Source organism: Aulostomus chinensis, chromosome 22 (assembly GCF_037954235.1).
Source record: "Aulostomus chinensis isolate RoL2024-O1b breed Wild chromosome 22, RoL_Achi_v1.0, whole genome shotgun sequence".
Taxonomy (NCBI): Eukaryota; Metazoa; Chordata; class Actinopteri; order Syngnathiformes; family Aulostomidae; genus Aulostomus; species Aulostomus chinensis.
This window is the reverse complement of record NC_141341.1, coordinates 13,943,056-13,968,180: the sequence shown is the minus strand read 5'-3', so window position 1 is coordinate 13,968,180 and position 25,125 is coordinate 13,943,056. Positions and strand designations below refer to the sequence as shown.

The window sequence follows — 25,125 nt, the reverse complement described above, 5'->3', positions numbered from 1 at the left end:
ATACTAATTATGACAAGATTTCACACAAATAGTGGGTAAAAAAACAAACAAACAAAATTTGCAAGTAAAGAGTGCAGTTTTTATTCACATTATTGGACTTTTTATTCTCTGCATATTATCTCTTGTGAATAATAAAAAAGTAACAATATCTGCTTATGTTGATATGCATAAATTTGACTAATTAGTCATAAAAGAATCTCTCCTTCTCTGCAGAGGAGTTCATAGTGGCGGCACAGAGATTTGGCCAAGTGACGCCCATGGAGGTGGACATCCTCTTTCAGTTGGCTGACCTGTCGGAGCCGCGCGGGTAAGGAACACACATAATGACATGTACGGTGGTCAGACATGTACACCTCATATGATGCACCAATATAAGATGCACAAATACAAGTTAGTTGTACAAGTTGGTTAACTAGAAAAAAAACTGTGTTAATTTTCCATTTAGGAATCTCTCTCTCTCTCTCTCTCTCTCTCTCTCTCTCTCTCTCTAACTCTCTCTCTTTTCTCAGCAGCACAAATTTACATCTAATGAGGCTTCAGCTAATTCATGTTTTAACATTTTGATAACCCGACACATCCGGTGTAGATGAACGGTTCCTCAGAAAGCGGTACCCGAGGTCTAGCAAACAGCCCTCCTCTCTGGGCACTTTACCACAGGGAATTTATTCCAGATGTTGGTAATAGTGGACGTAATTGATTTCAAATTCATATTTAACCAGACAAACTCTTATTGGCTACTCCTAAATAACAATGTACTTGTGTACTACATTCGACAGAGGAAAGTCTGACTAATGACAGAAGACATCCTCCCACGTTACATCTCTATGTTCAATGTTGACCTCCTTCCTTCCTGACCTCAGACCGTTTCTGTCCATGTTGATTTTTTTTCTTGCCGTTTATGTTGAAAACTGTGCTGTATCTTTAAACTGTATCGATATTCCAGTATTGATGCATTGAAAAATTCCTCTGTTCCCATAGATTTCGCCGCAAGACTAGTTTTATCCCATTGCACAAGTTCTGTCAGACTGTGATGCGGATGACAATAACACAGCATCTGCAGCTTTGACAGCTGAGGTTTGGGTGCACTTTGATTTTAATACAAACCAGGCAGTCATGAGTTAGATAAAACAAATATACGTATTATCAGACTACTCATCTGATGCAGGGAAAATTGTATTTTTAGCTCTATTTTGAAGTTTTCAGTCAATAATGTTGAATATTGCAGTATGTATCTTATGAAATCATATTGTTTAAAAAAAAAACTCGTAAAGCAGTGGTACTGGTGTCTGTGGCAAAGGGCCATGTAAATGTTGAACACCACTCAAATTCATCTTGTTCATGCATTGAATCAAGTAATTTGTGCTAAAGCATTAAAACATGTTCTCACTGTAAAGGGTTACACAGATTAGTTTTATCTTGTCGCACTCCAAGGATCTTCAGTCTTCCCACTTGATATTATTAGGGGGCTCCTTAATCATCCTTTAGTTCCACTGCGGTCTTAGAATGATTATTTCCATCTTGTGTGCTTTGATTTCTAATAGTGAATTGAATTTGATCACATCTGCTCCTGGCTGCAGATTTGTGTGTTCACATGTACACGTAAGAACCCGATTCACAGGTGCTCTCATTAGGGATGCTCAGCCAGTTCTACCTGTGGTTCTCACATTCCCCCTCTTGCTTTTCATCTGCCTCATGGCCTGATAAATGCACTCATAATTTCTGACCAGTTGATTATTATTTTTGGACAATGGGAAGTTTTAAAAGGCCTCTCTGCTGCCTTTGATTGGCAATGTGAGAGATGATAGTCTAATTATTCAGAGAAATGAATTGGCGGGCTTCTCTCAGTCTGGGAAATCAAGGAGATCCAATGGAAACATTAAAAATAGCGTCAGTTTTAAATTGTGTTAAATATATTTGTTATTCTTGGAGGAGGTTATAAAACAAAGAGGTTTTCAGTTTCTTTAGATCAGCTTTTTTTAATACCACAGTATTTTCGCTTGGAATGATGTATCTTTAATTTTCGAGTAACTTCAGACTGATTGTTCTTGCAAAGGTCACAGACTACGGAATGCATGATGAACTGTTTATAATCCTCTGAGAGTTTTTACACCACAGTTCTCCTTTCCTCTCTGTACCAGACGTGTTGGTTTCGTGGACATTGAGAAAATCGCTCCTCTGGAGGAAGGCGCCCTACCCTACAACTTGGCGGAGGTCCAGAGACAGGTACAGAATATGAGAACTTGTTGATGTGTTTGGTTCCATCCTCCATCATCTCAGCACTTTGTCTTGAGCTTGATGTTTCTAGGATAATGAGATCCAAGCGCATTTCAATCCCCCTAAAAACAAAACTGATCAGTGGTTTTGGCAGAAATTACACGTAAAAGTACCTAGAGTTGATTCACGGAGACGTAATAGAGTTATATATATGAGTGACAGAAAGAAATACAATATCCAAACAAGATTTGTCAGCTCTAAAGTGAAAAGTCCCCTCCCCATCCCACCCCCATCAGCCGGTTTTGTCAGCTTTGGTCCTTATCAAAAGTTCATACCAAGGTTCAGGCCAAACTATGTCCAAGAATTTTCCCATCGCAGACCTAAAGACACATTGTTGAGAAAAACACCACCAGACCTCTCCTTGAAATGTGGTTGTCATAGAAACCTTCCCAGATCCATGGCATTAAAGGCAAGTAAAGCCATCCTCAACAATTAATAAACCTCAAACATGTTTCAAGTTGCACGTAATCACTGTGAAGAGGCTTTGCAGCAGCTAGGAAGAGTTTGTGACGAAGATGATGAGGAAGGACAGACGGACAGCTAGACTGTTTTCTTTCTGGGGCTGCTTGGTCAGAGTTGTGTTGCCTGGTGGGTTCCAGCGGCACAGTGAAGGCCTGGCCAGGCCATACTGGAGCAGTCTGGGGCCAAAGGGGAGAAAGCAAAGGGGCCCAAGATTACACAGACGCCAGTCCCACCACAACGAGCCACTTTAGGCCCTTGTGGTTAGGCCTCAGGGGCTGGCCGCCAACTAGCTGGAGCTCGCTCTCTTCATCTTTTGCTTGTTCTGTCTATTTTGTTTTTTCCTCTACTGCTCTCTCCCGCTTCTCTTATTTCTCTGTCGGTTCGCCTTCTCTCTCTTTATATCCTGTTAACTTGTTCCCTCTGTCTCCCTCTAACTTCCTGACAGTGAGTACTGCCAAGCGTCATCAGTCCTCAGGCAGACAGAGCTGAGGACGACGCTAGTGAGGAAGAGGTTGTGTAGAGGGGAGGTTAGAGCTGGGAGGGTGTAGAGACTCCCATCCCCCTCTCAAACACCCACACACACACACACACTCACACACACATGCACGCACGCATACTTACCACCCTCCACTTCCACCCCTTCCTCTCCCCAGGGTCAAGAAGCCAGGGTTGGGCCAACCAGAGAATGCAACAGGTACCTCAGGTGGAGGAGGATGTGTGACTAACGTTACCATGTGGCTAAGGCTAGCCGCTAACACTCTTCTGCTTGCTGTTGTGTGGTGATAATCACAAGAGATTTGCGTGTATCTCTCGTCACAGGTGGAATACTTCTGATATGTCAAGAATGTTAATATGAAAACTTGAAAATTTTTAGGAACTAGAATTACATCTTAAAATGAACGTTTTGATTAAAACTCGAAATAATTACCTCCCCCAAAGAGGTTTTGTGGTCACTGGTGTGTAGCAAGGTATCTCAAAATCTAAGGGGTGGATTTTGACGATATCTGGTGGAAAGATAAGTAATAATACAAGGAACATTTGGAAATGGTCTGGATCAAATTGTAGATCCTGAAGACTGTTGAGCACCATTAGCAGTTTAGCTGTATTTTATGTCTTGGTGGAGGTTCCCCAAAAAAAAGATTGCTTTATGGCCTCAGACAGTCAATCATGAACAAGTCATTTCTAGTTTAAAAATCACCAATTCTGTCTGTTTTAACTTCTTTTTGCTTGATTCCACCTTTTACTTAAAGGAACATGCCAACTTTTTGGGAAGTAGTCCTCTTGTCCATCCTCTACAGAGCTAGACAAGAAGATAGATACCCTTCTCACTTCTTCGTGTGCTGAGACCCACAGAGACAAGCTGATCATTCGTTAACTTAGAGTAATGAACGGTTGTGGATGGATGTGCAAACCCAAAGTCATCATGTATACTTTTCTCCAAATGGATTTTGCCTACATTTATGGAACCAGTTTTGTGCATGCCATTATAATATTAGATTCAGATACAGATCTGGAAGCAATTTCTTGACTGGGCTCCATTATCAAACTGAAGACAGACAAAACAAGTTGACAACTAGAGGAGTGACTGCTGTTATTGATAATGGCCAACATTGGAAGAGAGGATGTGGAGGATTACTCCTCGAACAAGAAGGAGCTGTGCCACCCAGCCCATCCTCTACCATTCATTGTGCTAAGCTAACTTGTGTTCAGCTCTCTAGGTGTCACAGCTCCCTAACTGAAGTAAAGAGGAGAGAAGGGTAGCTAACTTCTTACCTGTCTCTGGGGAGGATGGATGAAAAGGGCATTTCCTAAGATGGATGGATTGCTTCTTTAACCTTTGCATTATGATATTATTATTTTATAATGTAATATGTATCATCATATGATACAATAGCAATCACATTTAGCCACGATGTACCAAGTCCATCATCACTAACTGTCAAACATTGTACAGCACTTATAACAAATGATTTAACAGTATGTAATTTAGCTTGAAGATTTAGGCCTTGTGCATGCAAGTTGAATGAGAAACATAAGGAAGTAATTGCAGATTTGTGTAGGAAAAACATTGTCTGAGTCATTTGCGTGTCTTGTGTCATGTCATGTCTGTTTTTAATCGTCATCTCCAACAGTTCAACTCGAAAATCTTGATTGTGTCTCGTGTGTGTGTGTGTCTGTGTGTTTGTGTGTGTGTGTGTGTGTGTGTCTGTGTGTGAGAGCAGCAGCTGGGCAGCGATGGTTCCCGGCCCATCCTCATCCAGGTGGCAGAGTCGCTCTACAGGTTTGCCCTGGGCTCAGTGGCAGGAGGTAAGGGTCACACCCCATTGGCTTCCTGCATACCTTCACCCCACCAACCCACCCACCCATTCACCCACCTACCTGCTTGCCTGCCCCCTGCCCGCCCTCTGCTGTCCTCATAAGAAGGGGGTGTGAGAGAGAGAGGACAATGGCCCCTCTATTGCTCCTTCCTTTGCGGACAGGAGTAGTAGTTGCTCCCCTGCTTAAAAAGAAGTGCTCCCTCTCTCTCTTCATCTCCTCCCTCTCTCCTGTCTCGCCTCTCAGCCTTACACATGAAAACCCTCTTCTGTGGATTCTTTTGTACCTGTGTGAGCGATCAGAGGAGTGGGTAGTGAGGCTGGGGGGGTTGAAAGTTGCTGCCCATGCCTTGTGTTTGGCTCCCGACTCCCCGCTGTTTTTTCTTTCTTCTCCTCATCCTCATCTCTTCCTTCTGTTCCTTCCTTCTATCCCAAGGGAGACAGCGTAATAAGGAGGTACGCTTCTGCCATCCCTTCTTCCTTCTCAGTCCCTCTCTAATTAAGTCTGTCGCCTTGGGTTGCTTCATTTTTGTTTGTGTCCGTCTGATGAGTCAAAGACACTGAGACAAAAAAAACACTTACATTAGCCCAGTACTGCGCCTCTTCCTCCTCCTCCTCTTCTTTCTCTCTACACATTTCATATGAACCAGTCAATGTAACTGCTTCTTGCCAATTGGTTAGAATTTATGTCTGCAAATTTCAAGCACATACTACTAGAAATAGAACATCTGCTGACTGCAGTATCCAAGCAAATATTTATTTGATTACAGCCAGTGAACATGTTGTGCTGCAGTTACAAATTCTCTTTCTGTCGTCATTTATTGTTGAAGGATGCAGGACTAAGGCAAGGAAGTGAGAGAGAGAGAGAATTGAATTCTCATTTTTTTGTTATTTTTATCCTTTTTGAGATTTAAGTGAACAGACTGAAATGTGTAACTGTTCCTTTGATGGGAAATGAGCAGAACTGGTAGGTAAACAGTCACTTTAACATTCTGTTTGGTATCATATAAATCAGTGCTTTATTCCCCATAGCTGTGGGAGCCACAGCAGTGTACCCAATCGATCTGGTGAAGACACGCATGCAGAACCAGAGAAGCAGCGGCTCCTTAGTGGGGGAACTCATGTACAAGAACAGCTTTGACTGCTTCAAGAAGGTGGTCCGCTACGAGGGCTTCTTTGGGCTTTACCGAGGTCAGTATGCACAAATGTTCCAGAGGCTTCAAGGTCAGTTTGCCTCCAGTATTTTAAGCCTTATTGCATAATATCCACCGATACATGGCTTCAGTGTTACCGTAGCTAGCTCTGTGGTTCTGCTGATCTTATTCAGCCACCAATATGCAAAAACGCATCACAATTCCCCACAGCCTTTTTTTAATATCACCTCATTTCCTGTGCCGCAACTACTTTTTTGATTGCTCGTATAGAAATTGCAGGTATAACATACAGTCCCTGATATTAAGTGAAGACTAAAATCAATCGACCAATATCCATCCAGACAGGAAAAAAAAACAACTCACGGGCTCTCAAATCCAACAAACAGGTTTTGAGGAGAACAAGATGAGAGAAGAAAGAAGTAGCAGGACAATAAAAGAGAAGATGAGAAGAAAAGTGTAGGGTGGACCAGAAGGCGGTGTGAGTTCACCTCTCCGTTGACCTGCTTCCTTTGAAGTGATTACCTGCTGGCGGGGGGGGGTGGGGGGTGGGGGGCTCTCAGAGCAGGACAATGAACGTCACATGCACAACCACATACCTTTATGCATGTGTCATAAAGTGGCGATGTCACAAGTTTGGCGACTTCCATTCAGACTCAAGGCAGACACACAAGTATGCAGACAGAAGGACACGCAAGCGACTACATGGGCATGCAGGTACACACATACCAGGGCATGAAATCCCTAATGACTACCTGCCCTGTCTTCAGAGAGTGGAGGGTTAGTGTGTCGGTATTGTTGAGGTTTTAGAACTGAAACTGCAGTGAGGCCTTTTTAGAATCACAGGATTTTGATTGACAGCCCTGAGCTCCCAAGAGGAAACTTGAATGCTTAAATTTCTGCAGGAAATACAAAGGCCATCAAGAGTAGAAAGGTTTCACAGACACGGAGACAGACGGGTCTGGCTCCAGATAGATGGCCAGACAGGTATCTTGACTGCCAAAGTCTTGTTATGTAACATAAGTTGATGTGACTTCACTCTGAGGAGGAAAGAACGTGGAATCAGCAGCAGAATACTGGCACATTTGTTGTGTGATGCTGGGAAAAACTGTGTGGATCCCTCTAAGATTATTTCATGTGTATGTGTGTGTGCGTGTGTGTGTGTGTGTGTGTGTGTGTGTGTGTGTGTGTGTGTACATTTATGTTGAGGAGAGTTTGTGAGCAGATGAGGCAGCTCTTTCAGCCAAGTTCCAAATTGAGTATATGATTATGTGTGTAAATGGCCTCAGTCCACACCAACTACTGTCGATGATTAACCGTGTGTGTGTGTGTGTGTGTGTGTGTGGTTGAGTCTTGCCTCGGGTCTGGGTAGGGGGCCAAGTTTCATTGTGATTATTTTGTTTATTTGTATCCGGCTCTTGGTTGTAATTGAGGTCTGTGTAAACGTTTGGTGGGTTTATTTTATACTTTTTTCCCTATTCTGGGAAGCAGTTTCTCTCTCTCCTTCTCTTTACACCTTCTTCCTCACACCCCTGTCACTACTCTGATGTCTCCACATCAGTCGATTTCATTTGCGTCCGGGATCTCGCGAGGTCAAACACATGCAGCGGGGAGCAACACTTCATGTGGAGTCTGTGGAAATGGTGGTATATGAGTGTGAGTGTGAGTGTGTGAGAGAGAGAGAAAGAGAGAGAGAGCGAGAGACAGAGAAAGAGAGTAGGGGGACCACAGCTACTCTTCTTTTTTTTCTAATCATCTCGTCATTTTCTAATGATAGGGCTGGTACCGCAGCTACTGGGTGTGGCGCCCGAGAAAGCCATAAAGCTCACAGTAAGTCACATTAACAAGCACACACGCATGCACAAACACACACATACACACACACACACACACACAAGCACACAAATGCCTTCACCCACAGGCGGAGATCCCTTCTTCCACCTCTTAAATGTGTAGGATATACACATAATACACACTTGAGTATGACCATGCAACCATGTACCTGCAAAAAAGTATTTACAAACTTATTTTTTTGTAGTTTTAAACTATTACCAAGTCATTTATAAATTACATTAACTATTTTTACTTACAGAAATAAATATTACACTAATATTCCAAAAAATTAAAAGAAGATACTGAGATAAGGAATACATTCATACATCAGGACGTACAATCGTTGTTGTACACTACACTAAGATGTAGTGCATAGAAAATGTGAGTAAAAATCTGTGTCATGTTGTCGTGTGACCGTTTTAAAGACTGTCAGTCTTTGCATCATATTGTAACTTTTGCGTTTCTAGGTGAATGACTTTGTGCGAGGAAAGACCAGACAGAGAGATGGTACAGTCCCTATGGCTGCTGAGATCCTGGCTGGTGCATGTGTAAGTTTCGTATCGAGCTATTTACACTATGATTTCTCAGTCTCCGCCGCCTGTGAGCAGGTACAGCTGAATAATTAGTCACAACCCATGCATACAAAAGGTAGAATGCTTTTCAACTCAAAATCCACAACCCAGAAGGAAATTTGAGGGATTCCTGAGAAATCTGCACTCAGAGTGTAGAGTCTGACGCTGTATTATAACTGACATGCGTCAATGGAAGCCGTGAAATATTTAAGGCTTTTTATTATCCTCATCACGCTGCATTTTTCCTCCTGGTTCAGAATGAAAAGAGAGATTGACCACTGAGTGTTAGAACTGAAAGACTCTCCAGTTTATGTATTTAGCCAAAATCTGATGTAAGACAAGACAGTTCCACTTTTGGAACCACAATGGTAATGAGTGTTTTTCCTTATAATTTAGCTTTTTTAAAGGTTTTGGCTTCTGCAGCAAAACTGACAACTCCAATCAAATCTAGTTTTAGATTTTATTCTGTGTATTGGGATGTTTAACTGCACAAGAGCCAAAATAGTTCTCTTGTTCTGCTCACTAAATCAGACCACAAAGCTCCAATCCTTTCAAACCTTCACTCTTGTTTTCAGTTGAAAAACTTCATCCTCGTCTTCACGTCTCAGTTCGTTTCAGACACGCTGCCAGTCTGCAATCTTTAGATTAGCCCCAACACTGATTTCTATCGAACTAAACAGCTTTCTTTTTACTCAAGCATTTTAAACCATCACGACTTACTCAGAATGTATGATTATATGTGAGCGTGTGTTGATGTATTGACTTTGACTTTGTAGTTTATCTATTTATGCATCAATGTTCCTATTCATATGTGCATTGTGATGTTTTATTTTGCCTTCATGTAAAGCACTTGGAACTGCTGGTGTATAAAATGGCACCATTGAAATATAAAATGAATTTAATTTGATTTTAAATACCCTGTAAAATGTAAGAAGCCAGCAGTGCTATGGACAGGCCGGAATGAGCATGTCTTCGTTTAGTTGAGGGATGATCCAACCTTGTCAGTCATGATACTGGTGCCTGGGCTGAGGGTCTCAGCTGATCCCGAGTACTGATACAATAACAGTGTATTGAAGAACGGGTATTACTATTGTTATAATCTAAATAAACAAGCAGAAGCAGGTTTTCCTATTAGCTCCCCGCTCTGCAACCGTAGAATTACATTCCATAGATATTTTCAGCAGTACTTTCACTAATATCTGAGCCAGTCAGTATCAGGCTGATATACCAATATCCAGCCAGTGATTGGCTAATTGAGCTTGTCTCACCCACGTGCACAGGGCAGTATTTAATGAATATAACTTCATATTCTGCTGTTTTGCAACATGTGGATGTAACCTAGATACAGTAAACATTGACTATTTTAATGTTCAAACATGTTGCTTCTCTCCATCTTCATCATCCTGGAACTTCACCATTTACTATGATGAAACGATGCCCTCCAGAGCACTAAGGCAGCACACACACACAAGCGCATGCACACACATACACACACACACACACACATGCGTGCGTGCACACAGGCACACACAAGTATGTCTGAAGTATGTTTACCTGCCACCCCTCTGACAGTTGAGCAGACAGAAGTGGAGCTGTTTTGAAGCCAGGAGTTGCTGTTTGTTGATGGAATGCTACAGAGATCTCTCACACACACACACACACACACACCAGTACACTGTACGTATTTTCATGAGTTCATGAATATCTACATGTGTGTGACAAGCAGAAGACCATACAGGTGCACGGACATGGACACACACACACACACACACACACACTCACAAGCTAACAGGGAGGAGACGGAGATTGACAGCTGCTGTTACCTGAGACTCTCACCCTGAGTCTACTTGCCCCCCCCCCATCAGGGGTTTTGATCACTGGGCTGTCTCAGTCTCCCCCCAATGCATGCACACACACACACACACACACACACACACACACACACACACACACACACACACACACACACACACACACCTAGTACACACGTGTTTCCATCACTTCAGAGGACATCACATTGACTGACATTGATCACAAGCCTTAGCACTTGTGTTCGTAACCCTTGCCTTCACTTTAACGGTTCCGTCTGTATGCTTTTTGTCTTTGAAAGCAAGGCGAGTCCCCACAAAATGAGGAGTTCTTGCAACACACGCACACACACACACACACACACACACACACACACACACACACACACACACACACACACCATGAGTCCACTGTGGCCGGCAGCTCTAGCTGGAGCTAATGAATGAAAGTCTTTCAGTCACATCTCTTTTGATGCCGATCACTAAAGCAAAGTAATTCAGGATACACAAGTCATTATAGGTTTAGCTCCACTCAGGAACATTCAATTGACCTTATTAGTTCTGGGAATATGTTTTAGCTTTAGCGTGTGCACCTTTGTTATGGCTACCGGTTTTGTTTTTCAAAGAGAAGAGAGTGGCACTGCTACACGAAAGCAAATCTACTGGCGGGCAATGTGCTCTGCGTTTTACTGGGTGTGAAAAATAGCAGTTGCATTTTTAGACAAGCCATATGGATCAGAAGCAGAAGCGTAACAGAAGCACAGCGAGAGGATAAATGTAGAGGAGAGGAGTGCAGATGGATGGATTTTTCCTCTTTTTTTCCCCCTCTGTGAGCTGTCGTGACAGCTTCTTTCATCCTGGCTGAGGCCTCGGTGTTAGTGCTGGCACTGCACTCTGCCTGCCACTTTATCTCTCACACACATACACACACACACGACACATGACACACAACACACACGCACACACATAGACTCAGAAGTCGAACCCTCCTGACCCGTGTTTTAGTGTTGCTCCAGCCACAGTGCATGAAATCTGTTTATATCATTTGGTAGCTGTGAAAGTGTTGGTTTGGACCGCAGTGTCAGCCTCCCGTCCAGTCCATATAGACAGAAGAAGAGAGAAGAAAGCTGGGAACAGAATATGATGTATGCACTTGTCCCCATCATTAAAACACTCTTGCATCCTCTTACCTACACTCCCCCTTATCTCACCTAGGCTTTCCTCCACCCTCCTCCTCCTCTTCCTCTCTGTAAACTGGCGGCTCAGCACCATTAAGCTCCAGTTCAGGTTGCCAGTTTCTAATGATTATTTGGTAAGAATGGCATGCTCCAGTGACTGAGCTGGCTTGATGCTTATCTGGCAGCTTGTGGTCGGCTTTTTAGTACTTGAGTTACATAAAATACCTCTTGGGTCACTGCTGACAGGCCAGCAGTGTTAAAAAAAGGATTTTTTGTTGTTGTTAATGTATTGCAGTTTGAATTGTTGGCTAGGGTTTAAGGTTGTTGTTTTTTTTATTTTGGCCTGGCATGAATTATGATAACATTATCAGAGAATCTAACACACACACTTGCACACATAGCACAAGAGCTGTTGAGTACAAATTAATGCGCTATATATGGATGGTGTTAAATGTTTTTAGCGCGTGCTAATCTGCAGCATCGCCCTCAGTGAATAGTTTGTGTGTATATGTGTTGGATGGATTGGGACACACACACACATACACACACTCGCACACAGGAACTCGGGTGCGTGCATAAGCTGCTGACATCCCAGGTTTCCAAGGATCACCTTGCCTTGTAATTACCTGGGAATCATCAGAGAGCTGCCGACGCCGTCACTCCATAATCACAACCTTCAACCTCCACCTTCCCTCACTTCTCTTGTTTGACTGCACCCTCTCTCTCTCTCTCTCTCTCTCTCTCTCTCTCTCTCTCTCTCTCTCTGTCTCCCGCTCTCTCTCTGTCATTAGCAGTTTATTCTCTCCTCTCTTTTTGTCTCCCTCTCAGTCTTCACAGGGAATTGCATTTATTTCATTCTATAGCATGAGGTCTAATTTCCAGCTCATCTCTCAGAATAATGTTGTTGTTTATATTCTCCTTGAGTAAACAACATCTCCAGTCTCTTTAGTATCCAGTTGAAGCAGCCAACGCTGCTGGAGGCCAGAGCCAATAGCCTCTTAATGCTCGTGCTGTTAGCCAACATGTAATCAACTAGGTTATTTCCATAAAACAAGTCATAAAGAGTTAGCTGTGAGAGTAGCGGCGTTGGAGCAGTAGCCCGGCCGCCATCCGCAGCCTCTTGTTTGGTCTGCCAACTGTGCTCAGTGTTATTTAAAGAAACGCCGCACACACCTTCAATGAGACGATTATGATCTCTGTCTCTCCCTCCGCCCTCGCCTCTCTTAGGCAATATGTGTTAACACTTAAAACTGAAAAAAAAAAATCCTTGATGCCTTCCCATCCTGCAAGAGGCAGCGAGCCAGATTCATTTATAACGAAGCGTATGAAGGAGGGGTGGAGGAGAAAGAGAGAAACAACAACAAACAGGCTGGGCCTATTTAAGACAGACGTGGCACCATGGCAACCGATTGCTATCTAATTGCGATGGGCCAACCGTTTGCATGTAGCTGCAGTAACCACTGGCAGCCGTTTTGAAAGACACATTTAGAGAAGATGAGAAGAAGGAAGAGATGAAGATGTCGAAGGATAGAGACAAAACCCCAGATATCATCGAGAGGTGCTGTCAGTCTCCTCGGCTAGACACTAGGCTTGTCACGAGAACCGATACTTCGGTACCAAGTCGGTACTAAGATGTGACGGTACTGACTTTTCCAGAATACCCGAAGTACCGGTGGTACAGAGGAGCCAGATCTGGCTGCTTCTTTAGCTTCTTTTGCTTCTTTAGCTTGTTTTTTGGCTGTAAATGATTGATTTTCTGGCAACCCTCCCACGGTGCTGATCACGCATCTGGGTCGTCAACTACTGCGACAGCTGCCCCTCAATTAATTGAGAAGAAACACGCCAAAAGTTGCGAATGGATTCGAGGCTGATGAGGAGGGATTACTTATTGATCCGCAAAAACCCATATTCAAAAAATGCCGTCACCGTACCACGGCGAGGGGGAGCAAAACATCAAACTTGGCAAAGCATTTAAAAGACAAACATCCAGATTTGTACAAAGAATTCAAGGTGAGTGCATTTGAATTCACGTGTTATCATTGTTGCTCATATCTACTAACGTTACAATGATGACATGAGCCCATAGTAAATGAGCTGCCTGGCAAAGTAACATGAACGTTATGTCCAGCCTCGTCTGTCCCGCATAATAGTCACGTGAGTTTGTCTGGCAGCTCATTTGCTGAATCGCCAAACGTACCCTTAAACCACCCCGAAATAATGCATGTTATCAAACGTTATTCTTTGTTTGAGAGGGCTGGCATTGCTGTTTAGCCAATGTTCTGAGTTGTAACTTTTTTAGGTTACGATTGTGTGTGTGTGTGTGTGCGTGTGTGTGTGCGTGCGTGCATGTGCGCGCGGTTGTAATAGGTTCAACTACAGGGGATTTATTTTTTGTTTTTTTGGTATCGAGTATCGTGGAATTTAAGTGGTATTGGTATCGACTACTAAATTTCTAGTATCATGACAAGCCTACTAGACACAGTAAATTGTTTGTCTCGTCACAACTACACCGCAGCTACTTCTTATGCTTAAAAGCCGACCTGAAAGGCAAAGAGACAGGTCTGAACCTGCTGCACTGTTGTTGCCCCTCACAAGTACAGGTTAGTTAGAGAGTGGTGTGGAGCGAGAGGCGAGACGCAGACAGAAATGTCCCCTGCAGCAGAGTCCGTGTGATGGAGACAAAACAGCTGACAGACTCCACCATATCAGCTGTCTCCTCCTCTCCATGTGTTTGTTGGCAGCTGGTTGCTGAAGAGGTACATTTGCTGGATGACGTCACATGGCGTGAAAGTCAAGAGAGAAGTTGCTTTTTCATCCGGTTTGTTATGCCTCCATGCGTCTGTCCACCTCTGTTCCGTGACGAGTATTTTGGTGGTCAAGGCTACTTTTTCACTGCCCCAAACATCACACAAGAATTTGTACGCTGATTGCATGATGATCATGATTTTGCACAAATGTCTGACAGCATAAAATGATGAAGCGGTGACATGTTGTATCCAAAAGGTCAAAGGTCAACTTCAATCATTATGTGCTGCCAAAACTTTTCTTAGTTTCACCTTGAGGGAATGAAGACAGAACTCCGTTGTGCTAAAAGAAGAAATTTCAAATAAATATTTAGGATTTATTGGTGGGTCTAATGACGTAGTCGTCCATAGTGAGGGTCTTCCCTTCTCACATGACAGTCAAACCTCGGCTAGGTGGTTCCTCAAGTTTATTTGCATATTTTATTCAGCGTGTCATGAAGGGAACACTTCTGCTCAATGGAACTGAGGTAACACAGAAGAAAACTGAGTCTTATATTTCATTCCTTTTCTCTTTGATGATGATGATGACGATGATGATGTCGTGTCCCTCCAGGCCGGTGGCTCCCAGGTCATCTTCACCAACCCGCTGGAAATAGTGAAGATCCGTCTGCAGGTGGCAGGAGAGATCACCACAGGGCCCAGGGTCAGCGCCCTGTCCGTCATCAGGGACCTGGGCTTTTTCGGACTTTACAAGGTGCGAAACAAATGAACTCACACACGCATACACAGTTGAGCTGGCTCATCAGCTGTCATTTAAATGCAATATAGATACACGCGTAAGACACGAGGGCAGTCTTTCTGGTCATCTTAGACATGTTTTATGCATTTTTATCCCAGTGCAGGTCATTCAAGTGAGAACAGTTCCTGAGTCATTGAGTTTCTGACACAACTTCTCCCGTAGGTGCCAGAATCAACGCTTGTTGTTCAGATCAGCTTTCAGTTTAAGGTCACATGACTGTAAAGGTCATGAGATGGCTGAGGTATTGAAGCCGCTCATCTCTTTGTGCTGAGGCGGGAATCTTTGAGTCTGTGAGGTTTACGTGACTGAGTGGCAGCAGGGCGTTGGATCATTCACCAGGAGGAGGCCCAGATGAGCCGGTCTGGTCTCTAGGATGCATTTTTGTCATGAGAAGAGTCACTGTACCAGGCATGACACATGAGCTTTTGTTCTAAAAAAATAAATGTCCCACAGACACGAGCTGTCAAAGAGGTTTATGTGAGAAAAAAACAGAACATGAAACAATGGAATGGGATGTTGTAGTTTGCACCTATTCAAAATTTATGGCCTGATTCAAAAAACAAATTCCTAACTGTGGTTCTCAAGCTGCTCACACAGACACAAAGAGCTCCAGCAGTTGGATGGCATCTCAGGCTGCCTGGCTGTCTTGTCCACTCATTGGGTCTCATGGCTGAAGCCAGACAGGTCCAGATATTTCACCCAGTAGATAGTTGGGATGTGCTCAGGATACATGTCAGGGCTTCTCTTAACAGCACACGTCACTAAAACTGCTTTGCATGATGCATTCAGGTACTTGGTATTACCTAAGTAGGCAACTTTAAAAGCAATGAGTTCAGGTCCCTTCAGCATCTGTCTTCCTACACTCATTGGTCACTTTCTTAATTTAAGGATGTTGAAAACCTGCTGGAGAGACACGAAGGTCAGGAGCTCTATTTGAAACAATTTAACCAAAAGCAGGTACAAAGCCAGACGACCTATCAGTAGGAGATTGCTGGATGTTAACCTCAAATCCTTAAATCCATCTTCATTGATATTGTAATAAATCCTGGATTATAGTTTAGATTTCTTTCTACTTAAGTCCTTTATTCCCCACTAACCTTCTGATTTTTCTATCAACTCCTGCACAATTATACATCTTACCTTGCTCCACATCAGCAATCATTTATATCAACAATTCCTTGTAAGCTTTATTTAACCTTAATTGCCATAATTGGTATTTTTCTGTTCCACAGGGCTAAAAATTATAGTGCGTGAAGATATTAGTGTGATATTATAGAGCCAACACCACTGCAAAGTGAGTGTGGTGGTCATATTAGCAGCTTCTAAACTCATGAATGACTTCTGAATAGCGAGGAGCATTGTTGGTCACCTGATGCGTTGGGTATCTGCTACACATGCCCCCCCCCCCCCCCCACACACACACACACACACACACGCACACTACCAAGAAGGGCTCTGTCACCTGCTTTGAGCAGGACATGCGCCCTCAGGGTCAAACTGAGCCTGCTTTCTAATTAAATGATATAAATGAGTTCTAACAGAGCGCCAACTGTAAACACAATCAACTCTTCAATTATCTGTCTCATTTTGACTAAAGAAGGCAAACCTTTTAACTCTGCTACAGCGATGACCTGTAACCTTCCTTGTACAGAGCTCATTTGCTACACTGAACGCCATCTGTGTGTGTGTCTTTTTGCATGCGCATGTGTGTCCTGGGCTTATCTGTTTGCTGATGAAGCCGCATGTCAGTACACACACACACACACACACACACACACACACACACACATAAATCTTTTGATTCAAAGCTGTAAATGTTTATGGAGCCTCATCACGTCTACCTGCCGAGCTCTTCCTTTGTGCGTTTGTATCTCTATTCTGATTGTATTTGAAAATACTACATTAAGCGTGCACATCTAAATGTTTGCACATTTGCTGCTGCTGTGCACGGAGAGGAGACAAAGCGCATTGAGAAAGCAGTAGCGGTGTTGGTGGTGGCGGTGGCGGTGGGGAGGTGGGGAGGAGACGAGCTCCAGCCTGCAAGCCCCAGACGGGCTGGCTCCGGTGGGGCTGCACCCAGGCACAGAGCTGCCTTTGTCAGGGTAATTATCCTGACGCTCACCCTCAGTTGCTGGAGCTACAGGTTGGTAAGGAGGCTGACACTCTAGCGCCACCATTGCTCACCGGGGGAAGGTTGTCACTGATGGAATATGACCACCATCAAGTCAGTGTATTTAATACCTGCACACTAACAGAGGGTCTGCCAGCACACCTACAACCTCGGAAGAAGAGGTGTAGTTGCTCCTGCAGTGATAGAATCTCACCTGGCCAGTGATGAGAAGTGCCAGAGGAAAGAGAGGGAAAGAGATAGCCTAGGTACCCCCTGTGTGTGTGTGTGTGTGTGTGTGTGTGTGTGTGTGTGTGTGTGTGTGTGTGTGTTTGTCTGTATTTTCCCATAGGAAATTAATTGAAGCCTGTCAAAAGCGGAGGGACCAGCTCTTTAAATGCCCCCTGTCGACTGTATCTAGGTGGCTGTGAGCCAACAGGTTTGAAATACAGCAGGAAACTGGATATTCTTGATGATGTCGCGTTGTTTACAGCAGCAGACAAGGAGCCATCTTCTTCTCCTCTCCCCCTCCCTCGCTTTCTTTCACTCAGCCTGTCTGTCTTTCTCTGCTTTTTCCACCGTTTTTTTTTTCTTCGCTCGTTTGTGGAGCTTCACCTGCTGCTTGCATCAATGATTTATTTGACATGTTGTGGCCGACATTTCATTTTATTTCTTTGGTGGTATCATCATTTAGTGTCTGACTCATCTGAACATTTGATGTTTCACTTTGTGGCTAAAAACCGTCCAGCTATCAGTCAGAGGTTTGAATTCCTGCAGCTGCATCCACAAGTCTCTTCCCTGAATGTTGCACCTCCTGACTCAACACGGTGGTCTCAGTAGCTCTTCGTTCCCTTTCAACCTGCAGGGGTCCAAGGCTTGTTTCCTGCGGGACATCCCCTTCTCGGCCATCTACTTCCCCTGCTACGCCCACATTAAAGCCTACCTGACGGACGAGGCCGGACGGATAGGGCCGGCCAAGATGTTGCTGGCTGGAGCTCTGTCAGGTAACGTGTGATGCTGCGTAGACGAGGGAGTTTAATACAGGCAGCGTTCAGCTCCTCTGTGTTTGCTCAAGATCAGGAAGACAAACTTCGATTGTTCCTTATGCGTTTTGTTTGATATTTATTTTAATTCTTTCATAGTAGCTGTTCCGAATGAGGTGGGAGAAAGACGTTAAGATCCTGTTCATGTCTAGGAGGTTTGGAAGACAATCAGAACCGTGTGAAAATTGACTTCTAATGTCACATTTATTTATTTTTTATCCTTTTTTCAAATAAAATGTTCCCATCTTCTTCTATAGGGAACTGCATGGATCAATCTGGTGGGAGAAAAGAAAACGACAAATTAAGTAGGATTTTTTCTCCCGAATTCGACCAAGACTCAACATGTGAAGTCACAACTGGACACTGAATTTAGTTTGTTCCTTTTAACAATTTGAGTTTTACTATGGTAGAGTTTCACTTGTAGAAGAGCAGTTCCTTCCTCTTCAGCTTCAGTCCCTGAGGAAGGTCTCAGGGTTCTGATGTTCATCGAAGTGTGTGTGTGTGTGTGCGCGTGTGTGTGTGTGTACGGGAGAGAGAGAGGGAGAGAGCAGGTCTTGCTCTGCTTGTGCCTCAGACCTGCTCAGGCTGCAGGGTTTAGAAGGCGGGCGGCCTCTGACCGCAGGCTCCATGGCGGTAGCTGCTAATTAGAGTGCTGCGCTGTGATTGGGGGGGGCTGGGGTTTGGGAGCCCTGCTGCAGGGAAGCGCCTCAGATGCCTGGCAACCAGGCGGCCAAGGAGGCTTTCCAGGCCTAATACGCTCCATGCACATACACACTCCGCATACTTTCAGCATGTTCAGGCTGCAAGAATGCATATAGCCGAGTGTGCGTGCGTGTGTGTGTGTCCATGTGTGCGCACGTACACTCTGGTTAGCCACAGCAGCAAACAAGAAGAACTCCAACATCCTGTGATTACTTAACAACTTGATCCTCTGACCTTGTCCTAGCGGGGGTTAATACTGAGTCTACTCTGAAGATCACGTTAATAACACGCTTCCAGCGTTCGCATCAGAAAGAAAATTTGTTTTGAATCTTCACATGTGACAGCGGCTCTCTCCTTTTGACGCAGAGGCACGGCACAACACGGAAAAATCATAAATTCTGCCTCCCTCCTTCATTTTTACTCACCACAAGACTGGCAGCGGCGGCCCACAGACTCCGAGCTGAAACCAGCCCCATGATTTCTTTATTTTTCTCCTTGCTTCGACACTTTTATCATCCCTCGTTCACATGGATTCATCAGCGGTTTCAGCTTTCTGGCAATTAGTGTTTTACAGTCGACTCAGGAAATTGAATTACTGACTGGGTTTGTGCAGCATTGTTGAGGCGGCCATCGCTGCAGAGAACATCTCTGAGTCATTAGCTCTTTATGGAGGGAGAATCATCAGCTGCAGGACGGGAGGAAGACCAGGCTTCTGCCTGTTCCTCTCCGTACCGGATCAGCGGCGCGCTTCATGATTAATGGTCCCCAGGGAGGGATTCCTCACCTTCACTCAACTCTCATGTCAGATAACACAAACTCAGTCGTTTGGACGTCCAGCGGGACGTGCAGGCTGCAGCACCGTGTGCAGACAGAAGCCTGGACGACAAGAACACCGAAACAAACATCTCAATACGCAAATGTAAGGAAAGTAGTTCTGACGTGAAGGTTCCACTTCCCAAAAATCTGGCTTGATCTCAAATCTGAGGCCCAAACAAGCATGGCCCAACACTGGAGGGGGGGCCGAGTTCCCTCAGTCATCAGAGCTCGCCGCTACTGTCATCAACATCAGCTTTGAGATATAATGAATAATTGTCATTTAAAAGCTCAAATATACAACTGTAGAACTGAAGAAAGTGCACTAATCAGTTATTTTGCACAAACCTGTCAGCACTACATCCTCTCCTTGTTTCCTGTCCTCCCTTCTCCTCTCCTCTAATTCCCTTTCCTCCTCTCCTCTCCTCTCCTCTCCTCTCCTCTCCTCGGTGCAGGTGGTCCTCCTCCGGTGGGCTAGCTAACGCTGAGTTGATCAAGCCTGCTGAATAGCTCGTTTGGCCGTTACAAAAACCAAGAAGTCAGAGTAAATGGTGGAGAGGCCAGTTGATGATAATGACCCAGCCATCAATGATTGAGCCCATTCAGGCCTGAAGTGGATGAAGTGGAGGCTTCGCAGTCCCTCCCCTCAGTCCACCAGCAGCTCTGGCAGGCCCACGGGGCACAGTGTGCATTGCTCTCATTACCATCCATTGTCTGGCCCCTTTCAGACGGCGCTAAGAAAAGTGGGAGAGAGAGGAAAGGAAGAAAAAAGGTAGAGATTAAATAATGGCCTTGCTGGTGGTATGGATTGGCTGATGTTGACGTAATAAGAACTGGCCGCTACTTTGTGTGTGTGTGTGTGTGTGTGTGTGTGTGTGTGTGTGTGTGTGTGTGTCAGACTTGCTGCAAGATGGTCAAGATCCAAGATGACGTTCTCTCTCTAAAGGGGAACAAAGAAGCACTTGATGACACGTAGGATCTCCATCGATGGCGTCTCAATTGTCCAGGCTGATGTTATGTTCTCGCTCTATTTAGAAACATTTAATGAAACCACTGAACATTTGTCTCTTCAGGCATGCCAGCCGCCTCTCTGGTGACCCCGGCAGACGTGATCAAGACCAGGCTACAGGTGGCAGCGCGTGCCGGCCAGACCACCTACAGCGGCCTGGTGGACTGCTTCTGGAAAATTCTCCAGGAAGAGGGCCCCCGAGCTCTCTGGAAAGGAGCCGGAGGTACGTTTACTGAGGCCAACACGTGATGATGAGCGCAACTGTAGTGATGAAGACCAAACCCCTTCCCTCAGTGTCATGTGATATGGTTCATACACAGATTTATGTGTATCTGCCAAGTTGATGGCGTCATCTGTATCTGCTCGCCATCAGGATGATCTGCCGTGAAGGGGGCGTGGTTTCTACCACGTTTATTATTGTGTCTTTTTGGTGCGTGTTTGTGCAAAAAATATTTTACAATACAAAACAGAAACAGAGCAAGCTAATTATTTGACATTTTTCGTATTCACACACTTTAGAAGTAAATAATGGCGAGACAAACTTTCTTCAACCTTACACTTTGTGTTGTCGGAGGTTACGTTTCATTGTACGTGTTTCGTTTACACACAGAAACAAAAGCTGAATCCAAATCATGTAACAAATAACTCTTCTATGCCACCATTATCGCGTGAAACACGTTTTTGCCACATTTATTTGTCCGCAGCACGAGTGTTTCGTTCCTCGCCGCAGTTTGGCGTGACCCTGGTGACCTATGAACTCCTGCAGCGCTGGTTCTATATTGACTTTGGAGGACAGTAAGTTTCATCTGTGCTACTTAAAATCTCTTAGCTGCATAATTTCTTCAGCCTGCCTGCTCGCAGCAGCCCAGCCGGTGGTTCACGTCAGCGTGAGATCCTTTGACCAAAACTCAATGGGATTTTTGGAGTCCCCCGAAAATATCTTTAGCATCTACCTGATTCCACAAAATTTGAGTTTTACAACACTTTGATGAGGACAGACAGCACACGTCTGACATGGTCGTCCATCTAATTCCTCTTCTTCTGGGAATGAGCTCATTTTCCACCTCAAACTAGGTCACCCTCCAGAAGAATCAACTCATCCTCTAAAGTGAAACTGGTCCAGTGAACTGAGAAAACGCTTCTTTGAGCGGACAGCATGTAGCACGTGTCATGGCTGTTTCCTGTAGCGGCTTCTCTCTCTCTCCCCGTCTCAAAGGCCCCGTCAGCTCAAATCAGTTGCAGACCTGGAGAATCCTCCATGTGGTTTGGAACAAGTTGATCTGTTACTGTCCGCGAGTCAGCGAGTCGCCCGGCGTGAAATCAATGAGGGATTTATTTCATCTTTGACAGAAAGAACCTCAACTGTCCAATTTCTGATTGTGTGAAGTGTTTCATAGTAACGTTAGATTTAATCATCCCTTCCTGCTATTAGCTTAACTCATCATCTGCTGTGTTTATGATTCCTTCCACTGCACCTTCCGTTAATCCCCCCCTCACCTTCTCCTTTCCCAACGTGCCTCTGGCTCTTTCCCCTCACCACAGAAAGCCGTCTGGCTCCGAGCCCACCCCCAAGTCTCGGATCAGCCTGCCGGCGCCCAACCCCGACCACATCGGAGGCTTCAGGTTGGCTCTGGCCACATTTGCTGGCATCGAGAGTAAGTTTGGACTCCATCTTCCACGGTACACAGTGGCGGCGGCAGTGGCGGCGGCGGCAGCAGCCCCCTCTAATGGGAGCGACCCTTGAACGCAGGATGCAGACATCCGACTTTTGTAGCATTTGTCTAGTTATTTCTCGTCTTCTAGTATCTATGGTAGTCTGTGTGGAATGTTAGTGTGGACGCCACAAAGATGCGTTCTTTGTGATAGCATTTCAATTCATTTCAAAGCCACTTGGTGTGAGGCACATCGAGTGCGTTACACAGCAGAAGAGCTGGCAGGTGATCACACAGCTGGAACCATCTAGAACCTTCTGACGTTCTTCCAGTCTTCCTTTTGTTGCTTTATGCTTGAAAGCACACCACCAGACTGAAAAGGACTCTTCTATATAGTTCATGTTTGAGCAAATGTGTATGAGCAGGGAGGACTTCCTACATGTCCACAGACAGCTGGCAGCAGCGAGTAGGCCAATGGATGTAGAGTGTAATCATCGTGCCTTCCTGTACGTACGGCAGCAACATCAGAGTAAAGAGACCATTACATTAGCAAAGTGACTGCATGTTTGTGTTTTTAACCCATCAGAAGGAACAAAGGTGAGACGGCGGTTGATCAGCAGCGCTTTAATAGCAAACACAGCCGGTTTAATAGCAAGCACTCTGCGTTACAATAGACTCCTTGTCACAGAATGTACAGTTGCAGCTCTTGTTCAGAACAGAAGACCAACAAACTCACTCTGGGACACAGTGATCACGTCACCATCGTAACTCATGATTATGCATCTGGAATGTGCGGCATGCAGGTAGAATACAGAGAAAAGAAGTGAACCTGACGTCATGTAAACAAATGACAATAACTAGTCTACGACCCTGCTAGATTTTCACGGTAGTGCAAAGCATCGTAACAGTACACATCATCATGGTAAGGCTGTTCGTTATACTGTAGGCTCACGAGTTGGAAGAAAATAAATAAATACAGAACACCAAACCAGTAGACTTTAGCCTTAAAATACCATAATGCCAGTGTGTTTAAGGTGGACACTCAAGTGAAGCACATGCTACACTGATAAAAGCACCCCAGGCTTGAGTCCTGTGCTATGAAGCCAGCTCCATAGGCCCCTCCTCCTCGCCGTCCGCTCTGTTCGCTCGAATCTCCATCAGTGTTCGGGGGAAGCGAGTCCAGTCGTCGCTGTGAGCCACGGACAGCTGGAGTGAAACAGCATAGTGACTCAGGAACACGGACACGTGTGAGAACGCCATTCTATAACACCACGCAGGTCAAAGAGGCCTGAAGGTTCTTCCTCTTTAAGAGAACAAGCTAGAATGAGTGGGATAGAAGCCGTGGCCACCACCCAAGCTGTCTGCAACCGCTCTGCATGGCCAGGCTGTAATTAGACAGGAACCAGGGGGAGGGATGCAGCCATTTTGAACCCTCCAACCCCCCCATGGAGTCAGGCTGGCCACAGCAGGGGGGGGCTGCACCCGAACATCATCGACACGCTGCCTGAATTTATGCTGTCTTAGAAAAGCAGTAACATTAAACCACAGACGCTGATATGCAGCGACATCTGAACTGGAATCAGAAAAGACATCAAAGAATAATTTGATTTGTAAAGAGTGAAATAAAGCTATTTGTTTCCTGGAAGCTTCTCAAAGGTCAGAGTTGGTCTGAGGACCGCACGTCTCTGGATGGAGCTGCTGGCGTCTCTCGACACTCCTGCTTTTAGCTACAGACCATGTGGGGAGTTTCTCAATACCCCCGCCCCTACACACACACACACACACACACACACACACACACACACACACACACACACACACACACACATCTTTGGAGTCATAAACCTCTCAAATGGGCTCTGTTTTATTGATGACTCTTCGTTACCATCCATCCAGCGTGGAGGCCACCAGCTCAGCCGAGCCTCTCTCCCACTTACCACACAACAAAACCCTGCTAAAATTAGCCGCGTGGCTAGGCTAACGCGCCCACACATGGGGCTCCTAACCAGAGCCCAAACGGCCCTCCTCCCAACATTATAGGACCTACAGGCAGAGTGGTTGGCTGCTTTGTGGTGATGGCAAAGTCATGTGGAGGCCATTTTACTGGGATACGAAGGGAGGGGGGGGCGCATCAAACACATCCATCCATGGCGATGCTGACAGTTAAATAAACATACAGAGCTCACAGACCTAAAATGGTCTGCTGTGGTTCTTGTGGAGGTTTTACTGTACAAAACAAAAAGTACTTCATTTCTAGTCTATCGCGCGTCTTTCACCAGAGACCCAAACATCCATGAAACATCACAGGGGTCACTACGACTCTGTAGGTCCTGATCCCAGTCAGTTTTCGTCCTGCCACTGCAGCTTCACTTGGACTCAAAGGAGGAATTAAAGACCTCAACAGGCACCGCCTACTTTTCCACCCTGTTCATTTTCTCCAGTGATGTTGCAGAAATTCCTCCTATGAGTTTTTAACTTTGAACCAAGCATTTAGTCAGTAACATTTGATTAAAAAAATGGCAAAGGGTACAAGCTTGTGTATGTAATTATCGTGAGGTTTAAAGAACTACTCATCCCAGGAGGCATTGCGAACAATATTTCAGACCCAACGTCGCTACACGTCGGGACCACCTGATCCTGGATGTTTGTCGTTTTACCAGAAT

General features: G+C 44.9%; 2 protein-coding genes across 14 annotated transcripts in view; one reads left to right on the top strand and one right to left on the bottom strand.

Moving 5' to 3' along the window:
- The window catches only part of slc25a13 (solute carrier family 25 member 13), a 46,984-nt gene extending 22,701 nt beyond the window's left edge, over window positions 1–24,283 (top strand). Inside the window, exons 8-18 of one of the 3 annotated variants that reach the window (XM_086193635.1) lie at window positions 214–307; window positions 2,139–2,223; window positions 4,959–5,043; window positions 6,084–6,242; window positions 7,980–8,032; window positions 8,503–8,583; window positions 14,951–15,091; window positions 18,109–18,247; window positions 20,875–21,033; window positions 21,515–21,605; window positions 22,353–24,283. In XM_086193635.1, coding sequence (XP_086049761.1) covers window positions 214–307; window positions 2,139–2,223; window positions 4,959–5,043; window positions 6,084–6,242; window positions 7,980–8,032; window positions 8,503–8,583; window positions 14,951–15,091; window positions 18,109–18,247; window positions 20,875–21,033; window positions 21,515–21,605; window positions 22,353–22,554 — 1,289 coding nt within the window. In that variant the 3' untranslated portion in view covers window positions 22,555–24,283. Of the gene's footprint in view, window positions 1–213; window positions 308–2,138; window positions 2,224–4,958; window positions 5,044–6,083; window positions 6,243–7,979; window positions 8,033–8,502; window positions 8,584–14,950; window positions 15,092–18,108; window positions 18,248–20,256; window positions 20,574–20,699; window positions 20,775–20,874; window positions 21,034–21,514; window positions 21,606–22,352 lie in introns of those variants that run through there. The other 2 variants (XR_015111267.1, XR_015111269.1) reach the window with 2 other exon arrangements.
- Window positions 23,086–25,125, bottom strand: part of dync1i1a (dynein cytoplasmic 1 intermediate chain 1a) — a 48,106-nt gene continuing 46,066 nt past the window's right edge. For all 11 annotated transcript variants that reach the window (XM_086193636.1, XM_086193638.1, XM_086193639.1 and 8 more), the window contains one exon: window positions 23,086–23,668. In XM_086193636.1, coding sequence (XP_086049762.1) covers window positions 23,558–23,668 — 111 coding nt within the window. In that variant the 3' untranslated portion in view covers window positions 23,086–23,557. The remainder of the gene's footprint in view (window positions 23,669–25,125) is intronic.